Source organism: Cynocephalus volans, chromosome 4 (assembly GCF_027409185.1).
Source record: "Cynocephalus volans isolate mCynVol1 chromosome 4, mCynVol1.pri, whole genome shotgun sequence".
In the NCBI taxonomy this organism is placed as follows: Eukaryota; Metazoa; Chordata; class Mammalia; order Dermoptera; family Cynocephalidae; genus Cynocephalus; species Cynocephalus volans.
In genome coordinates this window covers 47,494,833-47,518,668 of record NC_084463.1, presented here as the reverse complement: position 1 = coordinate 47,518,668, position 23,836 = coordinate 47,494,833, and the positions used below count along the sequence as shown (strand labels likewise).

Genomic DNA, 23,836 nt, shown 5'->3' with positions numbered 1-23,836 from the left:
AAGTGTTATAAGAAAATTGGGACTTGACTTTCTTTTAAAATGTCTGTCAAATTTACTGCAAGTTTGCTGATTTGTGTAAGCAAAGAAACTGTTTCCCAAGAAGTAAAATTTTTAGCAAGAATGAATAAACAATTGTAATTTGGTACTGTATTATAATTATCTATTACAAGTATAATGTAGTATACTGTAGTATAGTAACAGCTCTGCTGTATGTACTGATAAGGAGCATGTCTTTGCTTTTTGTGTTATTTCTCACATTTAAAACCTATGACCTTTTCAGGTCAGCATTGCCTCCTAGATGAGAGCAGCTCAGTGTGATTTGCCCAGTGTCCCCAGCTGGCATGGTAAGCCCCCCTTTGTGTTGCCACCATCACAGAGGATCTTCTGCACAGTACTGGGGGCCTGGGGTTTCCATGCTGATGCAGGGTCAGTGTTGGTGTCTGGTTTAGTTTAGCCATGTTGGGGCATAAAGGAAGGGGTGTGGTCCATGCCTCATCAGTTTCTGGGTGACTGAGGAGTGTGTGGGTCAGGTTTGCAGTCAGGCAGCACCTACGGCTCGATAGGAAACTGGGAAGTGATAACATTTAGATGGAAGCAAAAAGAAAAATTTAGGTTGCAAGTGATCTTAAGTTGTGTGTTTTATGTTTTTAAGGTTTTCATTTTATACCTGTCTGTTCTCTCAGATGGAACATGGCAAAAACCAGAGTCATTAGCATTTAAATGTGATTAAAGCTGGACAGCTTGGAAAAGAATTCTCATGGTATGTACTGTTTTTCAGGTTTTGTTGTTTTAAACAAGAGCAAAAGTTTCACAAACATGATCCTTTAGAACCTATTAGAAAGTGAAAAAAATAGAGAAAAGAGTTATACCTTAAAGCTATTGCCTAGGTTCATATTTTCTAAGTGTCTCAATTATCTGTTGCTGCTGACAATATCCCAGAAACTCAGTGGACTAAAACAATGCCTGTTTCTTATCTCTCAACGTTGTGGAATCTGAGCAGTGCTTCTCCCACATGGCATCCAATAGGATCACTCAGAGTTCAGCCAGCAGGAAGGCTGGACGGAGGGTCCAAGAGCAGCATCCCTCCTGGGCCTGGGTCAGGGCAGCTAAAGGCAAGGGCTCAGCTGTTCCTCTCCCCTGCATGTAATCTCCAGCAGGGTGGTCTGCAGCCTAGGACTCCAGAGCCAAGTAGATGTGGCCAGTCCCCTTGCTGGCTGTCTGTCGACCTCACTCTGTGATCCTGTCTTTACCAAACTTGTGCTGGAGCTTATTTCCTTTGTTCCCTGATCCCTGTTTTGTAAAGCCCTGTCCTTAGCAGGTAAATGGCAGCAGGACACATTTGATTGCTGACTGTTTTTTCCTACCAAACATTACGTATGTAACTATTAAAGTTACCTTAATGAGTCTCCTGAAATCATCTTATGTGCCACACTTCACGAAACACTGGTCAACAGGGCTTACTTCATGCACAGTCCCACATCTTGTAGGTAGAGGATTGTTCCATTTCATCCTGTTCTTATTTACATTTAGACAGGTTGTGCTCCCTCTTGTGTGTGGTTGAGGTTGTGTCATCTTTTTGCTCAGTGGCTTGCTGGTCATGATGTGATTACATTTTCTCATTAGGTATGGAAGGTAAAGGTGACCTGAGCAGTGAAGAGGCACCTGATATGATCAAACCCACAAGGAAAGCCTTCATCAAAACCCAGGGATTCGGAAGAACAACTGTTGCTAAGCGAGAGAGTGTGGGAGATGTGGAGGCAGGCTCACAGGGGCAGCAGCCCCCTCGGCAGCACAGCCTGGCCTTGGGACGCAGTGGGAGGTGGTCACAGTGCATCGAGCCAGTAGAGGAATCCCTTACAATAGTTCAGCGCCGAGGAAGGAAGAACGCTCATGTCTCCTTTGAAGATTCCAGTGAGCCAATGTCTTGTCCAGTCCCAGATGTTGAAACTGCCTTGGAAGGGAGGATAGGAAGTACCTCTGAGATGAAAAGTGGCCCCCATTCTGGTTCCTTGAGTGTACAGGAGCGACCTGCCTCTTCTGGAAAGGGCACAGGAAGCAAGGAGAAGGAGGACACCTCCGACAATGACAGTGATGGCCTGACTTTGAAGGAGCTTCAGAATCGCCTTTGGAGAAAGCAAGAGCAAGAGCCACCTGACAGACCCCTGAAAGGCATCCAGAATCACCTGAGAAAGAAGCGTCGGGAGGAGAATCCCACAGACACTGTGCATGTCGAGGCAGGAACTACTGTCGAGAATGCTCTGCCCAGCAAGCAAGAGCCAGAGACTGTCCAGAGGGTTGTGTCCCAGGCAGTGACCGATGACCAAGAGAGTCAGCGGGAGAGGGCAGCAGCTTAGCAATTTAAAGATGAAGAGAGCAGGGACTCGGGCAAGCCTAAGCCTGAATGTGAGCTGCACGACCCCAACACCCTGGACCGCATGTGTCTCCAGCCTCGTAACAACAGGTGGGTCATGGGAGGACAGGGATGGGCTGCCCCAGCTTTATAAGAAATCTGGGTGATGAAAATAGTGTTTATGTTTGTTTTGATTTTAAATGTTACAAAGCTGGGCTCCATGAATAATTTGTTCATTCAAAAAAGACGAACACATCATTATCAGGGAATGAAAGGCCTGCCTAGAGCCGCCCCTCCCCTGTGGTAGCCACCGGACTTGTGGCTGTTTACAGTCAAAGTGATGAGCATGAGAGGAGGTGAGATGCTCCCTGCCCCCACCCAGCCATGTGCAGCCAGTGGCTGCCGAGTACCCCACACGTGGTCTCAGTAATCTGTCAGAGAGTGCTCCCCTAGACTGTTCCTTGGGAGACAGCAGAGGGCCAGGTGCAGACTGGTTGAACCCCAGTGTGGACATGGGGGCAGCTCAGAGTCTTCGCTAGACTTTGGTGTTAAGGAATCTCTGTTGGCTTGTTGGTGGGACAAAGGCATCACTGCTGTTTTGAGGAGACATATACTGAAGTAGTTAGGGTACAATGCCTTGAAAGCCTATAGCTCACTCCAGCCAAAAAAGGATAAACAAATTTAGTTGAATATTAGTAAAATCAAAAGAGGGCCATATGTGTTCTTTGTTCTGTTCTCTGTACTTTTATGTATATTTGCATTTTCTAAGCAATAGAATGTTAAAACCTATTGGACTTCTTAATTTGTCAAAAAGTGAGTGTTTGTCCCTCACGTCCCATTCCTAATATCACTGTTTTGTGATTTCAGGTTTATGAGTTGCTGTGACCGATGTGAAAAACGGTTTCGTGGTGATTGTGGGGGCGCTTCTCAGGCTCGAGGAAGGCTTTTGGAAAGGAACAGGGAAGGTTATATCTGCCCAAACTGCACTGTTCTGCAAGTGCAGGATGAGACTAATGCAGAAACCACAGATCATCGGGAAACTAAATTTAGACCTGGAGATGCTGATGACACAGAGTTTACAAGTACAGGAACAGTGGAGCAAAAATCTAGTGAAGACCGAAAGATAAAGAGGAGAGTTGAGAAAGCTGCAAATCCAAGTGGCAAGAAAAAACTCAAGCTTTGCCAGCCTGTGAGTATTTTGCCTACTGAGGTAAACATTAAGGGGATGAACTTATGGGTTCCAGACTTGCTATTGGCAGAACTATCAAGGCTAGGAAAGTTTCTGTCTTGAAATAAGCTAATTTCTACCAGGACAGGTGCTGCATCTGGGTGGGGCCTCCTGAGCTCTGCCCCCATCTCCTGCCCACACCATCTGGACAAGCATCTGTACCTACCTCATCTGCTGTTGTGGACTTAATTCTTAACAATTCACTTTTATTTCCATGTACTTGATGTTACTTATGTATTTTATGTGTATCAGCAGAATTGTTTTTGAATTGCTGAAATGCGTGTGCCCTCCTGTCCACCCACACACACCATCTCGAGCTGCCTTGTGGTTCTTTTGTCATCTTGGTGTGGGAAGCCCTGAGCGGTCTTGGTGCCTGCAACAGTCTGACCCTCACTATTCTTGGCTCAGTGTGTCATTTCTCTGCCTTGTGGCTATTTCCTTGACTCTCCTTGCCACCTGGTTTTTATGTCCCTCTGGGGCTGTGATTCTTCATCATTTTTTCCACATATGTCAGCTTCTGCTGTTGAGGAGAGATGTCACATGCTCATAATCTCCATTCCAGTGCCCATGAGGGGGCGTGACTTAGCATGTTTCACTTTGAGCCTTCCTGAGTCCCTGGCCCACCCCTACCCCGGCAGCTTGTCCTCTAACTGGGGCCAACCAAACAGGAGGCTTTGAGGTTGCTGTGTCTCAAAGCATCTCTGCCTTATGAACACTCTTGCACTGTTAGCTGCAAGGTGGAAGTGCAAGGACTGAGCCATTTAAATAAATGTGCCATGAAAGTATTAAGAGTGACTAAATGGAAATTTGACATTACTGTTAATATCACAGTCATTAAGAAAAATTAATAGGAAAATTTCTCCATTTCATCTTTATCATCACTGTGTTTTACGTAAGCTTACATAAAATTTTGTTCAAAGTAAAACAGATTCTGTGGAAGAAATATAACTGTTAATTATTTAATTTGAGAAATAAGTTTTCACTTAAGTACATTTGAGGGATGCCTTCATGTGTATTTTAGTCTTGACCATCAACACAGAAGCAACCAAGTGTACATCTTGTGATGTATTAGGTTTTTGTTACTATATACCACACTACCACAAACTTAGCTTAGAACATCACACATTTATGGTTTCAGTTTCTGTTGTTCTCAAGCCTGGGCATGACTTCACTGGGCCCTCTGATTGGGATCTTAACAGGACTGCAGTCAGGCTGTGACTTTTGTCTCATCAGAGGCTCAGCAGGGGAAAGATCCCCTTCCAGAATCCCTCATGCTGTTCAGTATATAAGTATGTCCCATGCAATTTTTGTGGCATACTTATATAATAATTTTGTTTGTTTATTTGAAATCCACATTTAGTTGTGTGTCCCGTATTTTATCTAGCAGCTGTACTCAGATCCTAAACTTGGTTGGCCTTCCCCAAGCAGGGTAGCTTATTTCACAATCAGCAATGGAGTCTCCTCTCTTTAGGAAAGGCCCGTTTCTCTCTTAAGTGTCCTTTCTGGTCATCTCATTTGGGACCTTGCTTACCTTTGCAAATTACTGCACATTTGCCCTATAGCAGAACCTGATTGTGGGTATGAAATCTCACCGTGTCCATGGACCTTGTTCACGCTCAAGATGGAGGGAATCATACAGAGCATATGTACCAGCGGCAGGTGTCCTAAGGGTCACCTTAGAGTTCTGCCCACTACAGATGGTTTGAAGGACAGTTAAAATTTGAATACCTTGCCTCGGGGAAATACACTCATGTAGTTTGAATAAGTAAAGATAGGATTTTATTCATATTAAAAATATTATCGACATCTCTTAATTAAAAACAGTGAGTTTGGTACTACACATAGTGATTTTACACAGCATTTTAACTGCTGAAATTGTCAAGCAAACTGTCTGAAGCTCCCTGTTTTGCTCTGCAGGTGGTAGAGGCTCCAGGCACCTCCAGGTGTACCAGACCTGGGCGCTCCAATGTGGTGCAGCCCAACCTGGCCTACTGCAGCAAGGACCGCATTCTTAAACATGCTGCAGCTACTATGAAATGCTTAAGTTCAGGCAAAGAACAGAAGCCAAAACCTAAGGAGAAGATCAAGATGAAGCCAGAGAAGCTCCGTCTTGCACAGTATAGTGTTCAGGTAAGCTGACTAACACCAGCCATTTGAACAATTGGAGCAAAATTTGTGTAACAGTGTTTCCCCCTGAGACTTGTTTTTTTATTTATTTATATAATGTAAGGGAAACCAGGTACAGATGTACTGCAGATAGTATCACCTTTACCTTTGTCTTCCACTTTTTCCACCTATTTTTTTCTTCATAACCCATTAGCTGAAATTCAGTCACATAAATGCAGTAAAGCAAACGCAGCTAACTCACTGCTGCATGGAGAACATAAGACTTCAGGACACTGGCAGCAGTCTTGAATAAAAGAGTTGGTAGTCACCTGATGGAGTTTGTATAGAAAGTAGACACACAGGGCAGTTGGGAGGGAGGTGAGCTCTGGACAAGTCTGTGTTCTTCATTTGAGACCTCACTCACAAGATTGTTTGTTTATTATTTTTATTCATTTATTTTTAATAGACTTTACTTTTTAGAGCAGTTTTAGGTTCACAGCAATATTGAGCAGGAAGTACAGAGATTTCCCATGTGTATCCCTGACCCACACATGTGTAGCCTGTCCCATTATCAACATTGCCCAACAAAGTGGTACATTTGTTACAATTAATGAAAAGGATTTATACATCATCATCATCCAAAGACCAAAGTTTACATTAGAGTTCACACTTTTTTGTGTATTCTGTGGGTTTGGACAGATGTTTAATGATGTATGTCTACCATGATACTGTCACAGAATTTCATTGCCCTGAAATCCTCTCTGCCTATTCATCCATTCCTCCTCTATAACCTCTGATCTTTTTACTGTCTCCATAGCTTACCTGTTTTTATTTATTTACTTCTTATGTTTTATTTTTTGCTAAAAGAGAAATTTATTTAATATAAATGCATATATTAGTAAAAAAGAAAGATCTCAAATCAACAATAACCTTTCCACCTCAGGAAACTAGAAAATGAAGAGCAATCTAAGCCCAGACCTAGCAAAGAATGTAAATAATAATAATTAGAGCATAGAAAAAGAAACAAAATAGAAAAAAATAGGGAAAATCAATGAAAGTAAATGTTGGTACTTTGATGAGATCCACAAAATTGGCAAACCTTTGTCTAGGTAGACTAAGAAAAAAGAAAACTCAAAAAACTAAAATCAGAAATGAAAGAGGGGTCATTACAATGAAATTTACAGAAATCAAAAGGGTTATAGGAGAATACTATGCATAATTGTTGGTCAACAAATTAGATCATCTAGATGAAATGAATAAATTTCTTGAAACACATCACCTACCAAGACTGAATTTTCTAAGAAGCAGTATGAACAGAACTATGGCTAGTAAGATGGGTGATTACCATTTTTTGAATTGCTGGTGTAGGACTCCCTTGAGGATTTCTTACAGGGCTGGTGACATGGTGGTAAACTCCCACATTTTTTGTCTGGAAAATACACTGTTTCTCTCTCATTTCTGACGGATAGCCTTGCTGGATATGTTATGCTTGGCTGGCAGTTTATTTCTTTTAGTATTTTCAGTATGTCATCCCATTTCCTTCTGTCCTGCAGAGTTACTGTTGAAAAGTCTACTGGTAGTCTGATAAGGGCTCCCTTATAGGTGACTTGATGTTTTCCTCTTGCTTCTTTTAAAATATTCTCTGTCTTTGAGCTTTGCCAGTTTGACTATTGTGTGTCTTGGGGAGGATTATTGGGGTGAGTGTGTTTGGGGATCTTTGAGCTTCCTGGGTCTGGAGGTCCATGTCTCTCCCTGTTCCTGGGAAGTTTTCCATTATTATTTCATTGGATAGGTTTTCCATGCCATTTCATTTCTCCTCCTCTTCTGGAACACCCATGATTTGAATTTTTGTGTGCCTAAGGTTGCCTTGTAGCTCTCTTAGATTTTCTTCCTTTTTTAAAGGTTTTTTTTTCTTTTCTTTCTTTCTTTCTTTTTTTTTTTTTTTCCTACCTGGGTAATTTTTAAAAAGCCCATCTTCAAGATAAGAAATTTTTTCTTCTGCTTGTTCTATCCTGCTGCTTAAGGCTATTCATTGTGTTATTTTGTTGAGTGAATCTTTCAGTTCCATGAGTTCTGATCATTCTTTTATAAGATATTAATCTAATCTCTTTGTAAATTTCCTCCCTTATATCATAGATTTTTTTTCTCATTTCTTTATGTTGTCTGAGTCTTCTCTTGTCTCAGTGAATTCCTTTAAGATTGTTGCTCATAATACCCCTTATGTCCTTGCAAGGGTTTCTTGCTATATACAGTCTGGTATTTCTGAGTTACTGTATTCTTTTGGTGGTGTCATATTTTCTTGGATTTTCATATTTCTAGTATCTCTATATTTATGTCTGGTCATCTGTTAGAGAATAGTTGCTGCTGCTTCTGTCACTCTGGAGTGGGCTTTGCAGAGAAGGATGTACTCTTCTTTTTCCACACTCCACTGGTGGCTTTCCTTGTGTCAATGCAATCAGGTATCTGGTAGGCTGTCTGCATGACACCTGTGCTACTGTGGTGGTCTTAGCTGCTTTTGCAGCAGCCATGGCTGTGGTAGTGGCTGTGGTGGCCCACCCATGTGGAAGGGGTGTTTTAGTGTGCTCCGTGTCTGCTTCCAGGCAGGAGATGCTGCCCTCAGGTCCTGCCTTGGACTCCAGGTATGCTCTGCTTCTTGCCTGCTTCCAGGTGGATGAGGCTGCCCTTGGCTCCTGCCAAGGTTGTCCTGCTTTGGTACTCTGTGGAATTTGGGGAGAATTCAGGGATGGCTGGAAATCACAGGTTCTTGTCTCAGGCCTGTCCTGGGGCTCAGGTTGATGTTACATTTATGACAAGCAAAGTGTAACTAACACTGTTTGGAGAGTTTTCTTGATTAATTCCAAATGCTTATTTTACTTTTAGGTGACTTAATTTCTAAAGTTGGTAGTTTTGAATCATAGAACTGACAAAGAAGTGGTTGCTGCTGCACCCAGGAGGGAGAATGGCTGCACCCAAGCATGCCCTGGGCCTTGCAGAGGATAAAGAAACATCATTTGTGCACTTCATGCATCCTGTATCACTGCTCTCATACCTCAGCAAGGTTACAGGGGTTTCTGTGTCAGCGATCTTCTTGTCACTCAAAAAGTTGGAATCCTGAATAAGAGGTGGGAGTGCTAAAGGTTGGCTTGATGTGTAAAGGTAGCCAGACTGCTGTGGTGTGCAGACTCAGGGTAGATGACCCAAAGAAGGTATAGGATTATGACCTTTCTTTCTCAGTGAAATGAAGTGGAGGTGTACTTTCTGGCCTTCTTAATAATTGGGGTTTTACTTATTATCCAGGGAGGCATTAAAAGCTCTTCTCTGCACGAGAGACCAGCTCTAGAAAAAAAAGGAGGCACAGTGAAGAAGGCGGTGGTAGCTTTTTCTAGGAGCAAATCCCTCGGGAAGGAGACAACTTGTGAAAGCAGCATGTCGTCCTGGGCTAGCAACCAGAATTACAGTGCAGTAAAGCTGGAAAAGATTTCCACTGTCTCATCATCACTGTTGTGTAAACGTATGTATCACCTGGGGGCTGGCCTCTTGGACCCCTCCCACTCTTTCCAGAGAGCTGTTTCCTGAGCCTGTCCAGGACTGGGGGTTGCAGTTGTGTTTTAATGCTGATCATAAACACTGGCTGCACCATCAGTGCTGGAAGGGAATGCCCATGTGCAAGATGCCTCCTGACACTGAGGATCTATCTCTAATCTCTTGGGACTTCCAGTCCGTGTTTTCCAAAAAGGTGTACAAACCTCATTAGTAAATGTTTCACCTTGATGATTAAGTTTTTAAAGCTGTTTTCCTTGTCAGGCTCTGATAAGCATTTGTATTGTCTTCAGCAAAATCTGAATAGACTGCCCAGAATTTAAAATTCCTCATTGTCCAAACATCAGTTAGTCTTCTTACAGCCCGTATAAAACTTAAGTTTTCCCACATGATCCAATCTCAGCACATAAAATCAGCACATTTTTTTAATATGTTTTGGGAACCTCTGCAAATTAGTGTTGCATCTGGTATTCAACTTAGGTATGCTTTTCAGGAGTTAAGTTTATCTCTGACTGGACAGGTGGAAGTTTTTTCATGTCCTACTCATATACTACAAACCCACGTAAGATGCATTTGAATTGTGAAGGGCATTTACTGCTGCTCTGTAGATCCCACAGTGAGTGAGGGGTGTGCTTGCCCATGTGGAACCGCAGGGTGTCCTCACTAAAGAGAAAGTGTTGAGAATTCTAAGTGTGACTGGTTTCCTGGCTCATCTTTTAAGCTATTATTAAAGATCAGACTATTAAAGGTCATACCCTGGCATACATTTCAAATTAATGTAATGAGCATATTCCAAATAGATCCATTAAACCCGATGAGATCACGCAGCTTGTTGATTTGATCATGCATCTTGTTTCTCATACTAATGTTGCACAGTTAAATTTTAGAAATTTAAATTCAATCCATCATACATTTTATTCTATCATAAAACTATGGTCAAATTAGTTCTCATTTATGGTGTTGATAGTGCATTTTGTGCCTTAAAAAATAAACACCAAAAAGGTTAAATAGCCCTAGATTTCAGGATTATAAATGTGTTCTGTGTTTTCCTTTTTATTGTCCTTTGAACACATCACTTGGCAGGGGAGTACTTGTGTAGGTAGGTGCTATATCTATTGTGGTCTATATATGTATATAAAAAAGTACTTCCTTTTGGTTATGTAAGCAGCCCAAGACGTAAGAAATGGAATCCCAATTGAGTTATCCTGTTACTGTATTATAATGAATCTCCATACACCTTAGCTTGTTTGAGCTGAGAATTTCAAGCCAGCAAATAGCATGTTTCATATGTTCATCCAATCATAGCACCTGTGCAAAATAGCACTTTTAGAGCCAATGAACAGATGTTAAAATAAGTATCCCATATCTGTGAAAGGGGGGTGGGAGCAGTCACTTTGTAATATTCTGCTAAAATGCTTTAATTAAATTGATTATATGCACTTAACAGAAAAGGAAAGAAAAACTGGAGGGTATAAATAAACACAGAAGAGATAATTTGGATGATCAATTTCAGTTCAGTTAGTTTTTCTCTGTGTTGACCAGAATTGGAGAGCTGACCCCAAGACTCCAAGTATGGGGGTTGAGGAGACTGTGCACATTGGAGAGAGGAAAAGATGGGGAAGTAATCTCCTACTTCACTCACCTTTTGAGGGGGGACAGGGATGGATGGAAGTCCAGATCAGAGAGAGTAATTTCTGTACTCATAGGTTTTCTCCTTTGACCTTGCCCACTTCTTCCATCAGCTTTTCACTGACACTGATATCGCTAATTAACCTTCCCAGCACATCTCTACATCTCAAAATTGAAATTGATTGATATCTCAAATTTATAAGGGACATACATTTTAGCTACTTGCTTCTGATCATTTTCTGTTTCCCCAGAAATGTCATTTTTCCAAATGGTGATTGGGAGGAGAGTATGGTCATGGGTAAAATAATTCAAGTTCAATGTGCCTCTGCCTCTCTCTCCCACCAAACATCTCTGACTTTTTGGTAGCAGGGCACATCCTCTGAGTCCTGACAGGTATAGTGGGAGGGGGCAGCATGTACACAGCCCATCATAACTGCACCCCATGAAGACCCTTGTCTCCCTGACTGGCTGCAGAAATGCTTTCAGGGGGCGGGGGTCTTGAGGCTGATATCGGGTCCATTTCCAGTCTGTGTGACTGTATACATTGTGAGAAGTCCTGTGGTGTAGAGCTGAGCATTGCTGCTGCTTGTGGAGGTGGCCTTGACAACATCTTCTGCTCCCACATGGCTGGTGCTGCCCTCAGTGTGTGGTCACAGGTATAGCTGCTCAGTGAACTGGGCCTTGCTGTGCAGGAAACTCTCTGCTGCTGCTTAAGGAGGTGCCTTGCCTGTTAAAGTATCCTTCACATTCTCAAGGTGATGCGATTAACATGCAATTTTTGTAAATTTTGGGGGGGCGGATTTCTGTATAATTTCCTTAGTTTACAGACACAGTTTGCTTTTCAGTTCTCCCCAAGAAAATGATGTTTCTCTTGTGTTTTTATATCTGTTTGCTTCCATATTGCCTCTCTTTGTTTCCACTGTTTACCCCCCATTACTCAAGGCTTGAAGTGGGCTGAAAATTCTTTTCTAACGTATTTCTGCTTTATTGCAATTTTGAAATGGAAGTGCCTGGTCTTTATATTTACAGGCACAATTCCCAGTATATTGGACTCCCTAAAGTCTTGTTAAGTAACTTAAAACATTTGGGATGTGAACAGGTTATAAGTAGAAAACAGATTTCAGCAGTTTAATTCTAGCTGTGGGAGTTGAAAAGGAAAACCTTAATAGCCTGCAGACGTAAACCCAGATAATTGCTTGTGTGAGTTCCCCATCTGAAAGCCTTGTCCTCCCGCTCATGTGTGTGTGCCACACAGGTGGCCAGGCACAGTGTGAAATGGATCCAGGAGAACATGTGTCCTCAAGGATAAATTCTGGCATTGGCTCCAGAAGCACATTGCATTGAAATCATGAGCAAATTTCCTTTAATAAAACAAACATATGGTAGAATACCAGAACCCAAGATCGTTTTGTAGAAATTTAAAGCTGGTGGTGGAGGGTGTGTCTGTGTTTTACAAGTTGCATAAGCCATTTTCTCTTGTCTCTCCCAGAGTTGTCAGTGACAAATAAATGAAGCTGGGAGTAACCAGATATTGTTCATGTAAACCAGCATTCTCCTCCCAATTTGAAGAAATACCAAAATTTGTTCTGATAAAGGATTTAGCTTGACAGCTGGTTTTTAATGTAATCCACATAGCTGGAATTTTCTTGAAGAACAATAATGACATTCTTTTTGTATTTAAGGTGTTACTTTTAAAAATATTGTTATTAGCATATTCATTATTACAAATTGTGTTTTTTCTTATGCCCTTTACCTGACCCATCATGCCCCAAACTCCCTCCCTCCCTCCGTCCCCCCATCTCTAGTAACCTTTGGTTTCTTCTGTCCTTCTGAAAGTTCAAGGAATTGTAGTCTTTTCTGTTTCTTTGTTACTTTGCTTCTTTGTTTCTTTCTTTCTTAGCACCTAGTTGTAAGTGAGAGCAAGTGGTATTTATCTTTCCTTGTCTAGCTTATTTCACACAACATAATTTTCTCCAGACTCATCCAGGTTGTTACAAATGGCAGAATTTCATTCATTTTTTATAGCTGATACATGTGATACATGTGTACATGTATCACATTTTCCTTATCCAGTCATCTGTTGATGGGCACGGAGGTTGGTTCTATATTTTGGCTATTGTAAATAGAGCTGCAGTGAACGTGGGAGTGCAGGTAACCCTTTGAAGTGATTTCCATTTCTTTGGATATATATACAGTAGTGGGATTGCTGGATCATATGGTAGTGCTGTCTGTATTTGAGGAAGCTTCTTTGCTGTTTTCCATAGTGGCTGTGCTAATTTACAGTCCCACCAACGTTGTAGCAGAATTCTCCTTTCCCCATATCCTCAGTAGCATTTGTTATTAATGATCTTTTTAATAATGGTCAGTCTAACTGGAGTGAGATGATAGCTCAGTGTGGTTTTGATTTGAATTTCTCTGATGTCTAGTGATGCTGAGCATTTTTTCATGTACTGTTGCCATTTGTATGTCTTTGAAAAATGTCTATTCATCTCCTTTGCCCAGTTTTTATTGGATTACTTGATTTCTTACTGTATAGCTGTTTGAGTTCTTTTTGTATATTCTGGATATTAAGCCCTTGGCAGATGTAGAGTTTGCAAATATTTTCTCCCATTTTTTAGGTTGTCTTTCTGCTCTGTTGATTATTTCCTTTGCTGTGCAGAAGCTTCTTGGTTTGATATTAGCTCATTTGTTTATTTTTTATATTGTTGTTTGTGACTTTTGGGATGTTATTCAGAAAGCCTTTGCCCCCTCCTCCTTCCTGGAGTGTTTCCCCAATGTTTTCCTTTAGTAATTTAATGCTTTGGGGTCTTATATTCAGGTCTTTAATCCATTTTGAGTTGATTTAAGCATATGGTGAGATACTGGTCAGTTTCATTTTTCTGCATTTGGATGTCCAATTTTCCAAGCACCATTTATTTACTGAAGAGGCTGTCTTTTCCTCAATGTATGTTCTGGCTGACTTTGTCAAAGATCAGTTGGCTGTAAGTATGCAAGTTGATTCCTGGGTTTTCTATCCTGTTAGATTGATCTGAGTGTCTGTTTCTATGTCATTACCATGCTGTTTTGAGCTTTGTAGTATAATTTGAAATTGGGTAATGTTATGCCTCCAGCTTTTTTTCGTTTAAAGCTCAAAATTGCTTTGGCTATTCAGGGTCTTTTTTTATACCTTATGAATGTTAGCATTGCTTTTTCTATTTCTGTGAAGAAAGTTGTTGATATTTTGATAGAGATTGCATTGAATTTGTAGATTGCTTTGGGTAGAATGGACATTTTCACGATGTTAATTCTTCCCATACAAGAGCCTGGTATGTCTTTCCACTTTTTTTGTGTCCTCTTTAATTTCTTTCAGTAGTGTTTTTGGTTCTCATTGTAGAGATCTTTCACCTCCTTTGTTAAATTTATTCCTATGTATTTTATTTTTTTTGGTGGTGACTATTGTAAATGGGCTTGCTTTCTTGATTTCTTTTTCTGCTAGTTCATTTTTGGAGTATAAAAATGCTCCTGATTTGTGGGTGTTGATTTTGTACCCTGCAACATTATCAAAATTGTTAGTCAGCTGTAAAAGTTTTTTTGTAGTGTTTAAGGTTTCTATATATAAAATCTTGTCATCTGCAAACAGGGACAGTTTGACTTCGTCCTTTCCAATCTGGATGCCCTTTATTTCTTTCTCTTGCTTGATTACTCTGGTTACACCTTTCAATACTATGTTAAATAAGTGTGGTGGGAGTGGGCAAACCTAATGGTTTGTCTATTTTATTTATCTTCTCAAAACATAACTTTTTGTTTCATTGATCCTTTGTATCATTTTTCGGGGCTCCGTTTCATTTAATTCTGCCCCGATGCTAATTATTTCTTTCTCTCTAGTTCTTTTATGTTTGGATTGTTGTTGTTTTTCTGGTCCTTTGAGGTGTAGATTTAGGTCATTTATGGGAAGTTTTTCCGTTCTTTTGATGTAAGCATGTATTGCAATATACTGCCTTCTCAGCATTGCTTTTGCAGTATCCCACAGATTTTGGTATGATGCATCTTTTCTCAGTTTCAAGAACGTTTTTGATTTCCTTTTTAATTTCTTCTTGGACCCATAGTTCATTCAGGCATCTGTCGTTTAGTTTTCGTGCACTGGAGTATTTTCCAGAAATTTGCTTGTAATTGATTTCCAGGAAGGATGTCAGTTTTTAAAAATTTGCCGAAACCTGTTTTGTGACCTAACATGTGATCTATCCTGGAGAATGTTCCATGTGCTGATGAGAAAAAATGTGTATTCTCTAGTCATTGGGTGAAATGTTCTGTAGATGTCTGCCAGGTCCAATTGTTCTAAGGTTAAGTTTAAGTCCTGTGTTTCTTTGTTGATTTGTGGCATGGAGGATCTTTCCAATGCTGAGAGAGGGGTGTTCAGTTCACCCAATATTATTGTGTTAGGGTCTATCTTTTTTTAGGTCTAAGAGTGTTTGCTTTACATCTGGGTGCTCCAGTGCTGGGTGCATACATACTTATGATTGTTATGTCTTCTAACTGGAAAGGTTCCTTTATCATTATTTGATTACTTTCTTTGTCTCTTTTTATGGATTTTGGTTTGAAGTCTATTTTATCTGGTAGAAGAACAGCCACTTCTGCTCAGATTTTGTTTCCATTTGCATGGTATATCTTTTTTCATCCCATCACTTTTAGTCTGTGTTTCTTTATAGGCGACGTGGGTCTCTTGAAGACAACATATAGTTGGTTCTAGCTTTTGTATAATCATTCAATCTGTGTCTTCTTAATGGAGAGTTTAGTCTATTTGCATTTATGGTTATTGGTAAATATTGCTTTTTGCCTGTCATTATATTGCTTTTTATTTAGATGTTTTATATATCATTTGTTCCTTTCTTCCCCTTTTTTTTTTCACCTTCAATGTTAATTAGATTTTTAAGGTGACATGATTTAACTTCTTTCTCTTTCTTATTAGTGTTTTGGGTTTTTTTTTTATTTTTTTTTTATTTTTTTATTTTTTTTTATTTTTATTTTTTTTTAAATTTTATTTTGTCGATATACATTGTAGCTGATTAATGCTCCCCATCACCAAAACCTCCCTCCCTTCTCCCTCCCCCCCTCCCCCCCAACCATGTCCTTTCTGTTTGTTTGTTGTATCAACTTCAAATAATTGTGGTTGTTATATCTTCTTCCCCCCCCCCCGGTTTGTGTGTGTATGTGTGTATGTGTGTGTGAATTTATATATTAATTTTTAGCTCCCTCCAATAAGTGAGAACATGTGGTATTTCTCTTTCTGTGCCTGACTTGTTTCACTTAATATAATTCTCTCGAGGTCCATCCATGTTGTTGCAAATGGCAGTATTTCATTCGTTTTTATAGCTGAGTAGTATTCCATTGTGTAGATGTACCACATTTTCCGTATCCACTCATCTGATGATGGGCATTTGGGCTGGTTCCAACTCTTGGCTATTGTAAAGAGTGCTGCGATGAACATTGGGGAACAGGTATACCTTCGACTTGATGATTTCCATTCCTCTGGGTATATTCCGAACAGTGGGATGGCTGGGTCGTATGGTAGATCTATTTGCAATTGTTTAAGGAACCTCCATACCATTTTCCATAGAGGCTGCACCATTTTGCAGTCCCACCAACAATGTATGAGAGTTCCTTTTTCTCCGCAGCCTCGCCAGCATTTATCGTTCATAGTCTTTTGGATTTTAGCCATCCTAACTGGGGTTAGATGGTATCTCAATGTGGTTTTGATTTGCATTTCCCGGATGCTGAGTGATGTTGAGCATTTTTTCATATGTCTGTTGGCCATTTGGATATCTTCCTTAGAGAAATGCCTACTTAGCTCTTTTGCCCATTTTTTAATTGGGTTGCTTGTTTTCTTCTTGTAAAGTTGTTTGAGTTCCTTATATATTCTGGATATTAATCCTTTGTCAGATGTATATTTTGCAAATATTTTCTCCCACTCTGTTGGTTGTCTTTTAACTCTGTTAATTGTTTCTTTTGCTGTGCAGAAGCTTTTTAGTTTGATATAATCCCATTTGTTTATTTTTCCTTTGGTTGCCCGTGCTTTTGGGGTTGTATTCATGAAGTCTGTGCCCAGTCCTATTTCCTGAAGTGTTTCCCCTATGTTTTCTTTAAGAAGTTTTATTGTCTCAGGGTGTATATTTAAATCCTTAATCCATTTTGAGTTGATTTTAGTATACGGTGATAGGTATGGATCTAGTTTCATTCTCCTGCATATCGATATCCAGTTATCCCAGCACCACTTGCTGAAGAGGCAGTCCCTTCCCCAGTGAATAGGCTTGGTGCCTTTGTCAAAGATCAGATGGCAGTAAGTGTATGGGTTGATTTCTGGATTCTCTATTCTATTCCATTGGTCAGAGTGTCTGTTTTTATGCCAGTACCATACTGTTTTGGTTATTATAGCTTTGTAGTATAGCTTAAAGTCAGGTAGTGTTATGCCTCCAGCTTTATTTTTTTTGCTGAGCATTGCTTTGGCTATGCGTGGTCTTTTATTGTTCCATATAAATGTCTGAATAGTTTTTTCCATTTCTGAGAAAAATGTCTTTGGAATTTTGATGGGGATTGCATTGAATTTGTATATCACTTTGGGTAGTATGGACATTTTCACTATGTTGATTCTTCCAATCCAAGAGCATGGAATATCTTTCCATCTTCTTGTATCCTCTCTAATTTCTCTCAGCAGTGGTTTGTAGTTCTCATTATAGAGATTTTTCACCTCCTTGGTTAACTCAATTCCTAAGTATTTTATTTTTTTGGTGGCTATTGTAAATGGGCAGGCTTTCTTGATTTCTCCTTCTGCATGTTCACTATTGGAGAAAAGAAATGCTACTGATTTTTGTGTGTTGATTTTGTATCCTGCTACTGTGCTGAAATCATTTATCAATTCCAACAGTTTGTTTGTAGAGGTTTTAGGCTGTTCGATATATAGGATCATGTCATCTGCAAACAGGGACAGTTTGACTTCATCTTTTCCAATCTGGATGCCCTTTATTTCCTTCTCTTCTCTGATTTCTCTGGCTAGTACTTCCAACACTATGTTGAATAGGAGTGGTGAGAGTGGGCATCCTTGTCTAGTGCCTGTTCTTAAAGGAAAAGCTTTCAGCTTTTGCCCATTCAGGATAATATTGGCAGTGGGTTTGTCATATATGGCTTTAATTATGTTGAGATACTTTCCCTCTATACCTAACTTATAGAGGGTCTTTGTCATGAATGAGTGCTGAACTTTATCAAATGCTTTTTCAACACCTATAGAGATGATCATATGGTCCTTGTGTTTGAGTTTATTAATATGGTGTATCACATTTATTGATTTGCGTATGTTGAACCAACCTTGCATCCCTGGGATGAATCCCACTTGATCGTGATGAATAATTTTTCGTATGTGTTGCTGTATTCTGTTTGCTAGTATTTTAGTGAGGATTTTTGCATCTATATTCATCAAGGATATCAGCCTGTAGTTTTCTTTTTTGGTTATATCTTTACCTGGTTTTGGTATCAGGATGATGTTTGCTTCATAGAATGAGTTTGGGAGATTTGCGTCCGTTTCAATCTTTTGGAATAGTTTGTAAAGAATCGGTGTCAATTCCTCTTTGAATGTTTGGTAAAATTCTGCTGTGAATCCATCTGGTCCTGGGCTTTTCTTTGTTGGGAGCCTTCTGATAACAGCTTCAATCTCCTTTATTGTTACTGGTCTGTTCAAATTTTCTACGTCTTCACGGTTCAGTTTTGGGAGCTTGTGTGTGTCCAGAAATTTATCCATTTCCTTCAGATTTTCAAATTTGTTGGCGTATAGTTGTTTATAGTAGTCTCGAATGATTCCTTGTATTTCAGATGAATCAGTTGTAATATCGCCTTTTTCATTTCTAATTTTTGTTATTTGAGTCTTCTCTCTTCTTTTTTTTGTTAGCCATGCTAATGGTTTGTCAATTTTATTTATCTTTTCAAAAAACCAACTTTTTGATTCGTTGATCTTTTGAATTGTTTTTTGGTTTTCAATTTCATTCAGTTCTGCTCTGATCTTAATGATTTCTTTCCGTCTGCTAACTTTAGGATTGGATTGTTCTTGTTTTTCTAGTTCTTTAAGGTGAAGTGTTAGGTTGTTCACTTGCCATCTTTCCATTCTTCTGAAGTGAGCATTTAATGCAATAAAATTTCCCCTCAATACTGCTTTTGCAGTATCCCACAGGTTTTGGTATGATGTATCATTGTTTTCATTAGTTTAAATAAACTTTTTGATTTCCTGCTTGATTTCTTCTTGGACCCATATGTCATTAAGTAGAATGCTGTTTAATTTCCATGTGTTTGTATAGTTTCCAGAGTTTTGTTTGTTATTAATTTCTAGTTTTAATCCATTGTGGTCTGAGAAGATACATGGGATAATTCCAATTTTTTTGAATTTATTGAGACTTGATTTGTGACCTAATATGTGAACTATCCTGGAGAATGATCCATGTGCTGATGAGAAGAATGAATATTCTGAGGTTGTTGGGTGGAATGTTCTGTAGATATCTGCCAATTCCAATTGGTCTAGAGTCTTGTTTAGATCTTGTGTTTCTCTACTGATTCTTTGCCTAGATGATCTGTCTAATATTGACAGTGGAGTGTTCAGGTCCCCTGCTATTATGGTATTAGTGTCTATTTCCTTCTTTAGGTCTAATAGAGTTTGTTTTATAAATCTGGCTGCTCCAACATTGGGTGCGTACATATTTATGATTGTTATGTCTTCTTGATGGATCAGTCCTTTTATCATTAAGTAGTGTCCCTCATTGTCTCTTTTTATGGTTTTTAGTTTAAAGTCTATTTTGTCAGATATAAGAATAGCCACTCCAGCTCGTTTTTCTTTTCTGTTTGCATGGTAAATCTTTTTCCATCCTTTCACTCTTAGTCTGTGTGAATCTTTATGGGTGAGGTGGGTCTCTTGTAGGCAGCATATAGTTGGGTCCTGCTTTTTGATCCAGTCAGCCAGTCTGTGTCTTTTAATTGGGGAATTTAAGCCTTTAACATTAAGAGTTGTTATTGAAAGGTGTTGATTTATTCCTAGCATTTTATTGGTTGTTTGGTTGTCTTAGGTGTCTTTTGTTCCTTGCTTTCTGATTTACTGTTTGGTTTCTGTGTTTGTTGGTTCCTTAGGTTGTAGATAGTGTTTTTGTTAGCTTGTTTTCTCTTCATGAATGCCATTTTTATTGTACTAGCGGGTTTAGATTTTTCTTAGGTTTTTATGGCAGTGGTAGTTATTTTTCAGGAACCAAACCCAGTACTCCCTTGAGGATTTCTTGTAAGGGTGGTCTTGTGGTAGTGAACTCCCGCAGTTTTTGTTTGTCTGAGAAATATACTATTTGCCCCTCATTTCGGAAGGATAGCCTTGCAGGGTAGAGTATTCTTGGCTGGCAATCTTTGTCTTTTAGTATTTTGAAAATATCATCCCATTCCTTTCTAGCTTTTAGGGTTTGTGATGAAAAGTCTGATGTTAACCTGATTGGGGCTCCCTTATAGGTGATTTGACGCTTCTCTCTTACAGCTTTTAAGATTCTCTCTTTATCTCTGAGTTTTGCCAATTTGACTATGACATGTCTTGGAGAAGGCCTTTTTGGGTTGAACACGTTTGGAGATCGTTGAGCTTCCTGGATCTGAAGATCTGTGATTTTTCCTATACCTGGGAAGTTTTCTGCCACTATTTCGTTGAATATGTTTTCAATGGAATCTCCATTTTCCTCCCCTTCTGGAATACCCATGACTCGGATATTTGAGCACTTGAGGTTGTCTGATATCTCTCTCAGATTTTCTTCCATGTTCTTGATTCTTTTTTCTTTCTTTTTGTCTGCTTGTGTTATTTCAAACAGCCCATCTTCAAGTTCAGAGGTTCTCTCTTCAACTTCGACAAGCCTGCTGGTTAAACTCTCCGTTGTGTTTTTTATTTCGCTGAATAACTTCTTCAGTTCAGCAAGTTCTGCTACATTTTTTTTCAGGACATTGATTTCCTTGTATATTTCCTCTTTCAGATCCTGTATACTTTTCCTCATTTCATCATGATGTCTAGCTGAGTTTTCTTGTATCTCATTCAGTTTCCTTAGAATTATCACTCAAAATTCCTTGTCAGTTATTTCAAGGGCTTCTTGTTCTATAGGATCTAGAGTATGAGATTTATTAACTTTTGGTGGTGTACTTTCTTGATTTTTTGTATTTCTGGTGTCTTTTTTTTGGTGTTTATTCATTGTGGCAGGGGGTTTCACAGTCCACCAGTTTAAGACTAATGACTAACTAGGATGTTGCTGTGGTTGCCAATTTGGTATGGCTCCCACCGTGACTGCTCAGTTGGCCTCTAGTGTCTTGTGTGTGTGGTTGCCTCGGGTCTTGGGCTTCTCCGGGGATCCACCTTTCTGGTCAGCTTGTACTCTGCTGGGCTGGTGGATCACGTACCACAGGGTGTGTGATCTCTGTTGAGCTTTCACTTTCTGTACAGGACTTCTCCCCGTTCCGTGTGCTCTGGCCCAGGCTGTTAGATCGTGCAGTGGCGACCCCACCGGGTGTGTGGTTTCTGTCGAGTCTCCGCCTCCCTGGTCGCACGTCTCCCCCCTCTGTGCACACTGTGCTGGGCTGGGGCGTGTCTTCTGCACCCCTCGTCTATCAGCTGGGCCTTCAAGACCCTGCTCAGCACCGCCTCGCCCAGGAAGTCTACCAGGTTTCTGCTAGGCACAGACGACCGGTCTCTCTGGGTGCCTTTGTAGCACTGTGTAGATCTTTCTCGGGTCTTGTTCACCTTTGTATCCCCCCGGTATAAACCGAGTCTAGTGCCCGCCTGCAGCCTGCTCTCCGGCAGGTTCAAGCGGACCTGGGAACTCTCCTACCACACTATTCCCAACCAGAAATTCGTTAGGCTTTTTTCCAAACTGGTGGTGGCAGAGATGGTATCTGCCTCCCAGTAAGAGGAAGTTTACCGGGGCAGAGTCCAGGGTGTGGTGGAGTGACAGTCGGCCCGCCCGTACTTCCTAGCCCTCCCAAAACTGGTTGGGACGCCCCACACCCCCAGCCCTGCCAGAGAACCACGGCGGGAGTGGGAGAGGAGGTCGGCCCGCAGGGTCCGGAAAGCCCCGCGCCAGGCCAAGCAAATGGGCTCAGTGATGGCCGAGCAGGGCGGAGCTGCCCGCACCTGGGAAAATGGAGGCAGCACCGTGGCAGTGAGTGGCCTGGTGGTGCAGGCGGGAGCCGCGTGGGCATCCACCCCCCGAACAGAGCTGTGCCAGGGATCACTCACAGTGCTGTGCCAGGTCGGGCGCTCGCTCTGTCTCTGGTTTGTTGCCTTCCGTGTTCTCGGCGCTGCCGCCTCGGGCTGTTCAGTCGCGGCGCCGCTCGGGTGCTCCCAGGAATCTTCTTTAATGCCAGCCTGAAACCTCGAATCCTGAATAGGGCAGCTGGCCGCCTTCAGTGCGGCCCCAGCCTCCGGGATCCTGGCTGCATCCACAGCAGCCCTGGCGCCGTGTTCCCTGTTTCAAGACTCACTTTTGCAGCTAAGAATCAGTTCTTTTCCTGCTCCACACTTCAAAGCTGTTGCCTGTAAATGAGGCAGCCTCTCCTGCCGGGGGCAAAGTGGCGTTGAGCCCCCACGACCGGCCAGCAGCAGCAGTCCTCCCTTAAGAGATGGCCAGAGGAAGGTCCACAAGTTTCCCGGCTGCCTGAGGCCCAGTGGCCACCTTTTCCACCTCAGCTACTCCGCGCCAGCCGCCGCAGCCGCCGCCATCTTGAAAACTCTAGTGTTTTGGTTTTAATGGTGAGTTTGGCTCTTTCTTGTAAATCCATGAGAGTGATTATCATTTTTCAGTTTCTGGATGCAAGACTCCTTTGAGAATTTCTTGCAGGGTTGGTCATGTGGTAGTGAACTCCTATAATTTTTGTCTGTCTGGGAAATACACTATTTCTCCCTCATTTCTGAAGGATAAACTTGTTGAGTATAGAATTGTTGCCTAGAAGTTTTGTCCTTTTAGTATTTTTTAATATATCATCTCATTTTCTTCTGGCATGTAAAATTTCAGTTGAGAAGTCTGCTGTTAGTTTGATGGGGACTCCCTTATAGGTGACTTGACACTTTTCTCCTGTTGCTTTTAGAATTCTGTTTGTTTATAAATTTTGCCAGTTTGACTGTAATGTGGCTTAGAGAGGATCTTTTTGGATTGCATCTGTTTGGGGATCTTCAGGCTTCCTAGATCTGAAAGTCTGCATCTCTATGCCTGGGAAGCTTTCTGTCATTACTTTCTTAGACAGGTTTACAATGACTTTTACTTTGTCCTCCCCTTCTGGAATACCCATGATTTGGATGTTTGTGCACTTGAGGTTTTCTATTAGCTCTCTTAAATTTTCTTCATTTCAATTTTTTTTTTCCTTTTTTTGTCTGCCTGGGTTATTTCAAAAAGACCATCTTCTGGGTCTGAAATTCCTTCTTCTGCTTGCTCTTGCCTGCAGCTCAAGCTTCCTGTTCTGTTTTTTATTTCACTGAATGAATCCTTCCTTTCTAGTTTTGTTACATTCTTTTCAAAATTATTAATCTCTTTTTAAATTTCCTCCTTCATTACCTGCATAATTTTTCTCGCTTCATTGTGTTCTCTAGTTGATTCTCCTCTTATCTCTCTCAGTTTTATTAAGATCAGTGCTTGCAATTCCTTTTCAGACATCTCAAGGTTTTCCTGCTTGATGCAGTCTGGAACTTAAGAATTACCATATTCCTTTGGTGGTGTCATATCTTCTTATTTATTTGTAGTTCTGTTATTTTCATTGGTGTTTGGTCATCTGATAGGACATTTGTTTCTTCTGTTACTCTGGAGTGGGCTATGAGGGAAGAGACTTCCTCCTCTGTTTGTAGGCTGTGGTGGTGACTCTTCTTGTATCAATGCATTTGAGTGCATGCTTGGCTCCCTTGGCTCCTTCTGGGTCAATGTGCATGCCCCACTGGGGCTCTGGTGGGCAGCGGTGGGCCTACGGCTACATAA

At 40.8% G+C, this 23,836-nt stretch overlaps 1 protein-coding gene across 1 annotated transcript in view; it reads left to right on the top strand.

Annotated features, from left to right (window-relative positions):
- The first annotated feature begins 1,625 nt into the window (after window positions 1–1,625).
- Window positions 1,626–23,836, top strand: part of LOC134374636 (death-inducer obliterator 1-like) — a 37,520-nt gene continuing 15,309 nt past the window's right edge. The window contains 4 exon segments of the mRNA XM_063092480.1: window positions 1,626–2,461; window positions 3,218–3,539; window positions 5,496–5,708; window positions 8,982–9,195. Coding sequence (XP_062948550.1) covers window positions 1,626–2,461; window positions 3,218–3,539; window positions 5,496–5,708; window positions 8,982–9,195 — 1,585 coding nt within the window.